Source organism: Gymnogyps californianus, chromosome 18, assembly GCF_018139145.2.
Source record: "Gymnogyps californianus isolate 813 chromosome 18, ASM1813914v2, whole genome shotgun sequence".
In the NCBI taxonomy this organism is placed as follows: Eukaryota; Metazoa; Chordata; class Aves; order Accipitriformes; family Cathartidae; genus Gymnogyps; species Gymnogyps californianus.
Genome location: NC_059488.1, coordinates 11,061,388 through 11,074,018, shown reverse-complemented (window position 1 = coordinate 11,074,018; position 12,631 = coordinate 11,061,388). Strand labels below are relative to the sequence as shown.

At 41.5% G+C, this 12,631-nt stretch overlaps 1 protein-coding gene across 4 annotated transcripts in view; it reads right to left on the bottom strand.

Moving 5' to 3' along the window:
• Nucleotides 1–647, bottom strand: part of CRB2 (crumbs cell polarity complex component 2) — a 31,405-nt gene extending 30,758 nt beyond the window's left edge. For all 4 annotated transcript variants that reach the window (XM_050907900.1, XM_050907901.1, XM_050907902.1 and 1 more), the window contains exon 1: nt 48–647. In XM_050907900.1, the coding sequence (XP_050763857.1) occupies nt 48–594 (547 nt within the window). In that variant the 5' untranslated portion in view covers nt 595–647. The remainder of the gene's footprint in view (nt 1–47) is intronic.
• Nucleotides 648–12,631: the final 11,984 nt, after the last annotated feature.

Genomic DNA, 12,631 nt, shown 5'->3' with positions numbered 1-12,631 from the left:
TGAGACGTAACCCAACCACCCGGCTAGTACATGAGCATGAAAGGTACCTGTGTAGCCGGGGACGCACTTGCACAAATAGTGATCCATCTCATTCAGGCAGGTGCCATTGTTTTTACAGGGCCGGGACGCACACTCGTTGATGTCTATTTCACAGTTGTATCCTTGGAACCCAGGCACACAGAAACAGCTATACTCATTCACCCTGTCTCGGCAGATGGCTCCGTTCTGGCAGGGGTTGGAGGCGCACTCATCAGTGTTGTCTCTGCAGTTGGCCCCGGTGAAGCCAGGCTGGCAGATGCAGGTATAGTCCCCAGGACCCTCGACACATGTCCCGTTATTTAGGCAGGGGTGGCTAGAGCACACAGAGCTTTCTGTTTGGCAGCCTTCTCCATTCAGTCCTGTTTGGCATTTACAGGTGTATCCATTTACACTATCTACACATTCAAAACGAGGATCTTTACAAGGGTTGCTCTCACACTCATTAATATTAATGTTACAATCAATACCTGTGAAGCCAGGCATACAGATGCATTCATATTCCAGGAGTCCTGGAGTCCCGTTGCAAATCCTATGGGCAGGACACTCATGTTTCATGCATGCATCATACAGGAGTTCACAGTTTATGCCCGTGTAGGCTACAGGCTCCACGGGGCAGGTGCACTGGTAACCCACTTCCAAATCCTTACAGGTCCCACCATTTTCACATGGGGATGAGGAACAGCTGCTATCATTTTCAGAGTATGAAGTTCCTGTTGAGAAAAGAGACTTTTTGTTAGTCAGTGTTTGTAGCCCTAAAGAAGAAAGTTCTTCTGCTGATCACCACATACAACTCAGAGATTGCCCTCCTAAATTCCACACTGCAAGGGGCTGTTCTAGCCGTTAGCTGAGAAGGATACAGGAGAATCAAACGTTTACTATAAAGAAGACAACACAACATGCCTTCATATGATGGCAATCAGGAATTTCTTGCTAAGCTGGGTGACTAGATGCCTGGTTTTTAGGAGGCACTCACAAACCAACTATTTTACATATGCTTATTCAACCCTGAGTCACTTTGAGAGCGGTGAAACATATCACCTTAAATCCATTCACAACATGAACTTTGTGTAAAATTCAATGACCCCTTTCACCGGAACGGCACAGGACTTGCGCTTGGAAATCCGGAGAGGCAGACAGTATGTGTTAAGATATTGGCTGGGACTCTTAATGTCCCAGCTGCTCCTTCTGGGGATACAATTTTTCCTCAGCTAATCCACTAGTGATTTGAAGATGCTGCCATAAACAATCCAACCCAAACTCCAAATTGGCGCATTTCACACAGTCTCTGATTACATCGAGCAGCTCAAAGTTTGATAACCACTGGCCAGACACCCTCTCCCCACAGATTAGACACGTAAATTTACACAGCAGGAAATTTTTAGGTGTTATGAGAACAGCAAAGAAGAGCGGAGACTGATAAGATTCACTGTACTGATGGCATTTTAGATCCAAACTCTTAGTATCTGCAGAGCCAAAACATCAGTCCATAATATCCAGATACCAGCAACTAATGTTGAGACCAGACTCCCCTAAATCTGGGAGCATTTGGATGTGATCAATTTATTCACACCCAGCCACAATGTCTTGCTGTCCCAAAAATGGCAGTGTTTAGAAGGCTCTTGCCCCATTAAGCAATTCCACCATCCAGAAATGTGATGGGACATGTCCATGGGACTGCAAATTTAATTCATATAAATGAGATTATACAGGACACATGATATAAAAAAAAAAAACACCAAAAAAGTGTTCAATTTAGATATTTGTCAATGGAGCAGAATGGAAGAATAGGAGGAATCCTCATTTCTTTTCCAAAAGAAATTTCAAATTCACTTTGTGAAACAATCTGGTCAAAGGGCAGAACAGCCCAGGAGACAGGAGATAGTTGCCTTGATATTAGAATTAGGATATATGCCCTGGACTCAATGACACAATTATACACTTTCCGAAGAAAAAAACGACAAAAATAGTATAAAGGGACAAAGGCAATGCAAACAGAGAACTTCTCCTTTCACAAAGGCAGCGGTCATTAGCCCCTCATCCCACTGTGGCTTTCTGATATCAGAGGTTTTTGTTCTGCTCCATTCCAGGATACATAGGAGAGAAGCTGTGGGGTAGAGACACCCCAGACTGATTCTTGCATAAGTGTTATCAAACATCCAAACTTGGAAGTAACTCTGCAAACAACTGTATAGCAGATGTTTTGAAAATGTCTATGAAAAATGGCCACAAAGCAGAGGTAAAGCTCATGAAATAGCAAATGGTATCTGAGAAATAGCTACTGCTTCTGGTGAGACAATCCTGACTTTGCCTAGCATTGGAAGTCAAGCAATCACTAGCATTTAACCTTCTTTTTTGATGCCATTGTCTAAGAAGCTCTTTGCCCTTTTTGCTGCCTTCTGTACGTAACTGTGGGCCAGCTAGTGACAGGAATCAGTCTCTGGGAAACTCCACAAAACTGCAGGTGGAGAGTGGGCAGTTACTCTGACACTACCCACAGCTCATCGCCCTTGGCCCTCACAGCATTACTGCTAGTTGAGAAATGTTGTTCTAACATGCCATGCTCCATGCTAAGGATTTGCCAGGATCACACACCACAGCATCACTTCTCAGCTGACCTTACACATTCTCTCATTCATACCATCATTATCCCAGCCCATTTTTGGTCATGTTTGCCTTGCTCTGGTGCACCTTCTACACACCCAGTAGTTAATCTGTGTCAGTAGTTTTCTATCAACTCACTGCCCCATCAGCTCCTCAGTCTCTTTGCACCTGAAGGTGCAGGCATCTGACTTCAGGGCCTGAAAGGGATTTATAGGAGCCTTTGGTTTACAAAAGCCTGCCCCTGCCCTGACCTCCCCCAAATTCCTCCCACCAAAAGACTGTAGTGTTTCTAAGTCTTCTTTTAAGAGGCAGTGTTGATGGGGGCGGGAGGGTGCTCAGGGATTTAGACAGCTCTTTCTCTTCCCAGCATCATCTCTACAGCCCACCCCTCCCTTCCTCTCTCATGTGATGCTGGGGAGAGTTGCTGAGCATTGCACTGTCCAACAATCTCATTATTCTGCCATCAACCCTTTTATTCTCAGATTCCCAGTCAGGCAGAAAACAAGGATGACGGAATCTGCCTGGAATCTCTGTAGCAATTAGAGTGGGAGCCCAGGAAACTATTCGCAAAAGAGCTTTACTAGCCAGGAGATATGAGCCTTTGTACGCTTAATGAGTAACCGGTCCCAGCCTGCACTTTCCACAGGCCAGGAGCACAGTCTGTGATTAAAAAAAGAGACCAAGTCCACGGCATGTTCAGAACAACTTCTCCGATGTGCAGACGACTCCATCTGCAAAGAAATTCACATTTCACCAGAATCACCAAGCACTGCTAGTGTAGACAGGCTGAAATAATTTCAAAGGCTACATACATAATTTTCTGCTTCCATAAGTAGAAGTAGTCAAATGGTTCTTGCAAATAAAGATAAACATCAAATCCCTTTGCTATTCCCTGACTTTTCCAACATTCTTTCACAACAGACATACCTTTTTGTACCTTCTTTATTTTGGTTCATCATATGACTACAATGCTCGATAATCTGTATCAGTCATTAATGCCTGTCCATTACAAAAAGATTTGGTGACAAATAAATATATGGCCCCATAGTCACACACAAACTTGCAGACACAACAGGGCTGAACTACAGAGAGATACCAAGTCAAGCAAACACAAAGCTTCACTAAAAGTCAAAAGGCTCTCTTGGCTTACCAAAGAACAGCAGTATAGTAATAGGGAGAACTCCAATCTCCTCTAAACTCACTATGATCATGAACAATAGCAGTGGTTAACTAGTTATGTGTACTCATAATCTGTGGTGAATAACTAGTTATGTACAGGACTGCATAGTGAAAAGCTGAATTCCTGCATTGTTACTGTATTAGTTTTAGCTGCTTTCCATGACCATGTGTTACCTTAGTTATGTCTAAAAGCGATGACTTCAGCAGGACCGCATTTTGGAGGAAAATGTTCCTTTTTTGGAACAAACATCCTGAAGTAACACAGCATTGCTCATAAGGCATGCATGGAGCAGGCTGAGAAGACTGCAGCGTAAATCACAAGAAATGAAACAATATCTAAATAACTTCAAATTATTCTGTGAACTGCAGCTTGCAGAAAATTACCCATGTCTTTGCCCTACTCAGTAGAGGTTACAGGTGTATTAACAGCACTAACTCCAATATTATATCATATACTCCCCTGTATATAGCATGCCTATACTAATACTGGAATATTTCCCAAGGACAAAACATGCCCCTGTGCAAATATAGTATAACCCTAATATTCATTCAGTGGCAGTGCTAAGCTTCTGGCTAAATAATTCCACAGATGAGACACTAATTCAAAACAGGATTTGTTACAGAGTGGTATCAGAAAGGGGGATTTCAGCAGTGAGAAGTGAGTACAACACTTGTGACATCGCCAGGAAGTTAAACGCAGAGTCTGCAAGAATTCAGTGTACTAAATGGGTATCAAAGACTACCACCTAGCTTGAGAAAGAACACATATGATGTTTTTAGCTCTGGTTTTGTTATTTTCATCCATCAGTTCTAGGGCATACAATAATTCCTCTCAATTTTGGAATAGATTATTATATGAATGTGAATAGCATATGAGTATGCACCAAATGCTAATAAGCATAATGAATAAATCAGCTTTTCCTGCTGCAGAATATACCAACCATGAAAACATGTAATCCAGACTATGCTGTTTCATGAAAATGGTGAAAATCAGGTCAAAGAAATCGCTGAATGACAAGGGTTTATAGTTTTCCACAAAAGTATTTGTTGCTGGATTAACAATGACATTCAGGATTTTTCCTTTACGTTTCACAAGAAAAATATGAATCAGTGATGTTTGTAAGTGAAAAAAAACATTAAAAAAAATATATTACAGTCATACCATCCTGCAACCCTACTCTGAAATGAAACTGGAGAAGACTACAGTTTCTTTGAAGAATATGTTCCAGGCATTTAGGGGTGGATTAGGAGGAACTTCAAAGGCTAACAGAGGCACATATAAAGCATTAATTGAGCTCTGTCAGGACAGGTCTGGTTTTACACTTTAAAGGTAGCTGACAAAGATCTTCCCTAAAAGATGAGGTTTGTGACCTTTTGTATCGTTTTAAGGCAAACAGGCTTCATTATCAGGCTTTGTTTTAATAACTGGCTTTAATAATTTTATACTTTATACCTTTACTAAATGATCTTGTCAAAGGGCAGTTGCAACAGTGAGTTTTCTAGCTATAAAAAGAGAAATCAGATGTTAATGAGATACTGGAGAATCCGAGATCCCCCTGGTAGTAGTTCGCTGTCTCTCTCCCAGAGAGTCCTGAGGAATCTCTTACTTCAGTAAACCGGGACAAGATGCTGTTGCACTGCACTGGCAGAGAGAGTTGTGGGAACTGATAAAGACAGTGCGGGAAGAGGAGGTTCTCAAAGAGCTGTAGCAACGTTTCTGTCCTTTTCTTTAAAAAACAAACCAACCCCCTCAGCTTTGTCTGTTCTCCATTATCTCACACATGTTGTGAAATCTCAGTGGTAATTTCCCCCACAACATGAGTTGCATTGAAGTAACTTCTTTCACAGCCTCCCTTCTCCACCCTGACATTATGTTAGCACTGCTGGCAGAAGGTTTTATTAGAGACCAATTATGAGTTGCTAAGACAATACACAGGACAAGGAGCTTCAGTCATTTTATTACTTCACCACTTGTGAGAGGCTGCTTTCGCATTACTCACTGGCTTCTATTTTTTGGTTTTGCTTTTCACAAGTTTGTTTTTTCAAAGTCTTGGGAAACTATGATAGAGGATGGATGCCCTCAAGCTGGGGACACATCTGACCTCATGGAAGATGCTCAGTGCCACATCTTCATGAACCTCTCTCTCACTTTAATTTTAGCAGCTTAAGTTGTTGATTCCCACCAAGGTCCCCTTAATTGTCACCCTATCCATGCACGTGGTACCTGAAGTTTCTAACTCTTCACACTGATAACTACCTTAAAAGTGCTCTTAATGGTCACTTAAAATTCCAACAGGGAAGTGGCAGGCATTGGGGTTATCACCCCAGAGATTACCTTGTTTCCTTCATACTGAAGGACAATTTTGACAATTCATTAATTTTTTTTAATTATGTTTAATGTGTTATTCAAATGGAACAATATAATCTCCACAAACACAAAAAAATTCTAAGCAGTCAGCGGTACTACTGAAAATACCCATTTCTGAATACCTGTTCATGCATGTGCACTGCACTCAGAGTACATTTTCATCTTTTCACTATCTCCTGTGTACAGCCTCTCAGCAAAATGCTCATAATCACAGACACAACTGCCAGAAGAGTAAGGATGCCATAATAGTATTTCCCAGCCTAGCAAAAACTTAATGTGAGCTTAGGCAAGCCCATTCCACTTTGTGTGTCAGTTTGCCCAACTTAAAAAATAGTTACAGGTAGTTCACAAGTGTCCTGTAAGATGAAATTATTCAAAACCTTTAATACTTTACATTAGAGGTATTACAGCATTAGAAAGTTAAATTTTTTCCAGTCTCTATAACATGGAGGTGCTTTATTTCAGCACATAATATAAATATTACAACTGTCTAGCAAAAGGAAAGACAATCAAAGAAAAGAGTATATTTTATTTCTGGATTCCCTCCGACAATATGAATATATTTCCCCAAGTTCTAGACTCTGAAAACTTGCCCAATTTTACACATTCCAGCTGTGGCTTTGATCATTCCTAGATGCCTGAATCATCTCAGGAAGCAGAGAATACCTAGCAGGAGAAGGTAGACTCTAAAGTGGTATAGGATGTCAGATTGGGCACTTTACCCAGACTAACTATAGGAACATAGAAGGAATTGTGTCTTTCCTATCTTTGGGTCAATCAGAAGTGGGGCTTTCTGAGTCAACAGGATGACAAAAGGATGGAATCAAGCCTGCATATGTCCAACTTTTCTCATCCCTTCAGCTTCTCTCTCCCAGAAAATCAACACAATTCACACTACCCACAGTCCAGTTTAAAAAAAAAGACAGAAAAACAGAGGATGTAAAATACCAGACTGAAGCTGCAATGCTTTCAAGGGGTAACCAGGCTACACGTATGTCTAACAGTGTTTCCCCATGACATGAACCGAGCGGAGTAAAGGGATGTGCACTCTTCTCCTCAAGAACCTATTACTGTGAAGGATTCCCAAACAGAGGAGAAAAGAGTTTACACACTGCATCTCCTAGCATAGCACTTTTGTTTTCTGTTAAACAAGTTGCAACAGACAGCACTCTGGCATATTCTCCTCTTGTTTTAGTTATATACTTTGGGAAGAGACTGCTTCATGCTTACAAGTATTTATTTATGTTTCCAAAATTATGACCCAGCCATTATGTATTAAGTATCTTTTGTGCATGGATTTGTTATTGAGTTCCTTGACTTCCATGCTATTTTCAATCTTGCTCCCTATGACTATCATCTTTTACAAAAAGGCACTGCAGGCTTGTGGAGAAAGAGGCTTCCTTCAGGTGTATTTCACCTGCCCTACTCACTACAACAACTAGAAAAAAGACAATTTACAACCAAGAGGTGAGAACAGCAGGCTTCCCAGCAGCAGCCTCCAACTGCACCGCAATAATAATTGAGCTAGAGGAATCTTCAAGTGCCTAAACCGTGAATGCTCAAAACCCCAGCCTGACGCAATTCTTACTAGTCAGGCTGTGCTCCTGCTGATCACCCCAGCACATTTCCCACTACAGAAAGATACTGAGGCCAAGGTTAGAAAGGGAACCCCTCCACCTCAAGTATCAGAGTAACACAACTACTAAATAAACTCTGAATAAAGGAATGGAAAGAGTTATGTCTCCATGACAACAGGAAGGCATGTGCTTATATTAGTAAATCCCTGCTGACCTCTGCTGATCTTTCCCTATCCTGGTCAGTGTAAAGGATTAGTGAAAGGGTACACACTATGGCCTGTTCCCAGGATCCACACACCAGGAAGGAAGACTGGACAGGCCTGAAAAGGGGCTTTCATGCTGTTCACCCTCTCTCTTCCCCACCCTTGCCAACTTTGGAAGGATAGCATATCTGCTATGGAAGGTAATGGCAGAATAAAATCAAATCCTTCTTTAGGAAGTACCTTCAGTGTACTTGTCCAGGGAGCATACGAGGCCTTTTTAGGTGGCTTTACACATCCTAGGGCTTTACAAGCCCCATTTCCTTCTTGACACAGAGAGATTAAACCCTTTCTTCCCAGACCTGAGCAAAGCACCTGCTCCTAGTAATACTAGCATCAGAAAACAAGGGCCTGAAATTCTCTGAGATTACTGACAAGCTCATGACATGCTAATAATTGGCACTGATTTTTCACCTAGCCTAGAATATTCCATAACCTGTATTCCTTGTCCTGTTTAACACGGTAATGGGCATCAATGACTGCTTTAACGGTGGGCTTTTCTATTCAACATCAGGAAATGGGATGTGGATATGGGAAACTTTCCAAAATACCACTGTTTGATCACAACTACTAAGCCCCCGAGCTGCAGCAGCTTACCACCTCTGCCAGCCATCAGAAGAAGCTCTGTTGAAGTAGCTTGCTCCCACCTACCAGCTGCTCCCTCTCCCCCCCAACCACTTCCCATCAGCTTTTGTCTGAATTTCCTGGTCTCATGCTTAGGTGATGTCACCATTAGGATCAGGTATATTCAATTCCCCTCAAGATCCTGGTGCCCAGAGTCAAGTTCTTCCTCTCCATTTTTCCATAGCAACTATTTAATTTTTTTTACTGTTGTGCAAATAGTATAAAAGGGAGAAATGATACTTCAGTGAAAACACAGGCTGAGATACTATCTGCTGGCTGAATCTAAACATCATCGTTATCATCTCAGGTTATCAGCTTATCAGATCTGACAGTCTCTGTGAAACAAGACATGACACTATGACAAAAAAAACCCTCAAAATAAAGATTAGATAATCAAAAAAGCAATGTTGGCAAACAGCAGGTAGTACCTCTAAAACAATACTGAATAAATGGCCCATCAAGACACTAGGGATCCTAGCAATGCCTACAGCATCTTTTAGAAGAGTCATTTTTAAAAGAGCCTTACTATTGATGCCTTTGATATAAAATATAAGAATTTATAAAGGCCTAGACCACTAGACTTTCATTAAGACAGGCATAAGAAGATGTGGCTCAGTTTCCCCTTGTGAAATATGCATATTTACCCCGTCAAAGAAGCAGAATGCTGATTCCTGGCGCTCTCCCACTCAGCTTGCTCAGTGAATTGCTAAATGATGCCAAACGGTGGGCAGCAATTCACAGGGCTGAGCAGTGCCAATATTATGGCCAGAGGCCTTAACAGCATTAACCAGAAATACCACTTCAGGGAATTAAACTTACTCTTAACACGGAAGTAGCAGCCAGCTAGGTCATTTTCATTATCTGTTCACTGTTTTAACACAGATTTGAAGATGTAACCCTTATTATCACACTTCTAGAACTTGGAGAAAGACAGGAGCTATAAATCCATGTTTTATGATAGTATTGCATATATTGCTACAGTAGCTCTTTGATCTTCTGTGCTTATGACACTCCAGTATTTTCCCTTAATAAACACTCCTCGAAGCTGACCTTCATGGTTTACACATTCTCTGATCTCTCAGCCATTTCCACAGATCAAACACTGAGACAGGGGTTTCCTGTGTATTCAGTTAACCAGATTGAGTCACAAGCTTTAATTTCCAATTCTTATTTAAATATACTGACAATCAACAAAACAGCTGAAAAGATGCTATTTCTTTGTTTCCATGTTTTGAAGCGAGTAAGATTTAAACTGTCCGTATGTCCGAGCTAATCTCAAGAGCTTGCATTAGAGCAGATAGCAAACTGCCAGAAAAAAGGTTTGTCTGCACATGTTCTTTCTCAATAGGTGTCCAAAGCATTTTCCAGGCCAAAGGTATGTGAATTACTGTGCTCATTGCTGGCTAGAGTTGTGGGAACAGAAATGAGTAGACACTCATTCTGCCCTCCAGAATCTCCTTTAGAACACAACAAATTAAGCTGAAAGCTATTCTGCCCATTACACAGACAGCAGCAGTAAAACTGGAGTCACATGCAGAGTCCCACTGTCCCTCTAGAGTTTATTTTAAACAATTGGAGATAGGGTGGATCTGGCTGCAGGATGGTCTTATGGTTACGGCTTGCAACAGGCCATCTGGATAATCAGAATTTTCTCAAAAATTTTGAACAAATAACTTAGCCACTCTGTGCTTCAATGACATTTAGACTCAGACAATTGGAAATAAAAAAAAAAAAAAGTAGTCATATGCTTCACAAGGGCAAGAAAAGGCATTTCTTTATGGCCTTAAAATTCTACAAGTGCTACATAAATAGCACCATTCACTACAGTTAAAATCTGGCAGAATTCCCCTTGCAAAATAGGAGCAGGTGGAAAGACTGTGGAAATCATCGCTTCCCTTGAGCTTTGCTGGCTATATCAAGATGTGTCATCCACCTGCACTCCAAAAGAAAACAACGTTCTCAGTAAATCACTGTTCCAGAAAAGAGCTTTACCCAAGAGTGAAAAGCTATCAGTGCAATGGTCATACAGCACAAATCCCCAGAAACATGCCAGCTCTCTGGCAGCTGCATACTGAGCAATACCGTATATGCAATGGGCCTTCCTTCTGCACAACACAAAGCCACCATAACTGCTTCACACTCCAAACCAGTAGCTATGGTTACTAGATACAAAAGACAGTCCTGCTGCTTCCCTGTGGCCAGAGGAATTCCAGGCACTTGGAGCAAATGCACCAGACAAAGAAGCTGGTACAAGGAGGGGAGGGTGGGGGTGTAAAAATCAGATAAAAATCAAAACATATTTTGACTTTCATATTCATAGTCTGAAGTGATCAGAGCAAAGGAAATGTAGGGAGGCTTCAGAGGGAAAAAATAAGACTGTTGGGGAATCAAAGGAAAAGCTGAAAACTTTCTCCAACTCTCAAAAAGTACATAAACATCACCCACTAACGCAAGAAAATGCCAAATGCAGCATTCAGCAGATATTAGCAGAGAAAAGGCACTTTGACTGTATTTCCTGCATGTTCTCCATATTTTTACCTCCACTTCTTCATGTCATTGATCATTCCTGTCCTAGCTCAGTGGAAACCAAACAGGACTTTTATATACAGATACTCGCCTGGCAGTGCCGAGGAGAGGATAAGGAGGCTGGTTCAATCCCAATCACACTTTCCAGTAAAAGGTTGGACATGTTCCTGACATGACCTTATAATCCCTAGATGACTAAAACAGATGTCTAGGCCCAGCAGATCTCCAGGCACCCATTCCAGAAGAAACAGAGAAATCTTTTTTTCAGGGAGCATAAGAAATTGTATACAAGGGTGACTTTTGGAGCCCGAAGACAGGTTCATGTGGACTTGAAGAATCCCAGAATACTCAAGTATATTCTTTGGCTATAAAATAAGTTTTCAATGTGGAAAAACCAAACCAAAACAAAAACCCCCATCAATGTGACAGACTCTTTTGTTACCTCATCACTTCTTGCACGTTCAGGATGGATCTGCTTTCTTCAAAATTTCTAAGTGAGAATACTCATGTACTGTCTTCTTCCTCCACATTTTGTACCAGAGTTATCTGGCACTTCCACATATTAGTATACTCCCCTAGGTACACTCCTCTTTTGCCTAGATGTATTTCTAAAGCATATAGAATGGAAATAAAGCTCTGTGTTTCTTCTGCATGGGCACAACTGTAAAATTCAGAACTTTTCAATGGAGAAAATGGTTACTGTAATAGCTGAATACTTAATTACATGAAAGTGCACACGCTTTTAGCTCTTGTGAATAAATGCATAGATACATGTGCACAGGGAGAAAGACGAAAGGAGACAAGAAATAAATAGAAGGAAAAACACATCTAGCATGAAATGCCTATTTATCTTCCAGACAAGGAGTTTTCAGGCTTCAAATCTACCTGTGAGAGTGACATTTTGTTCAGTTACCTTTGCAATACAAGGGCAGGTCACAGATTTGATCCAAAGTTACTGCATAGTAGCTGGGTAAGAATCAGGCACAGAAGACAAAAACTTACCCCAAAATAAGAGGAAAAGTGGCAGCAGGAGAGCAGCATTGTACGCCCTGGAGGTAGTTTTCTTTAATTCCATGACCAGTCTAAGAGTGGCTGTTCTAAAAACCTCTGGGGAGAAACAGTAGTTGAAAACTAGCAAATACCAGCTCTCCCCACATCACGGAATTTGGAGAATTCTCTCTACTACAGGCACTCGCTCCATGCTCTGCCGAATTGGGGACTAGCACTAACACAGTGGACAGAGTCCCTGTCCACTCTCGAATGCTTCACTCATGTTCCCGGAACAGAGAGAAAACGCTGCCTGGATCCCACGGATTGAACTGCACAGGGCAAAGCAAGTCGGATTTACAGGCACAGCAGCTGGAGGGCTTACAGGCCCGCGTCTGAAAAAAAGCCTAGGCTGTCCAAGGTAGTAAGAAACGGAAGAACTGGGAGATTCACAGTACAAGGCAAAAAGG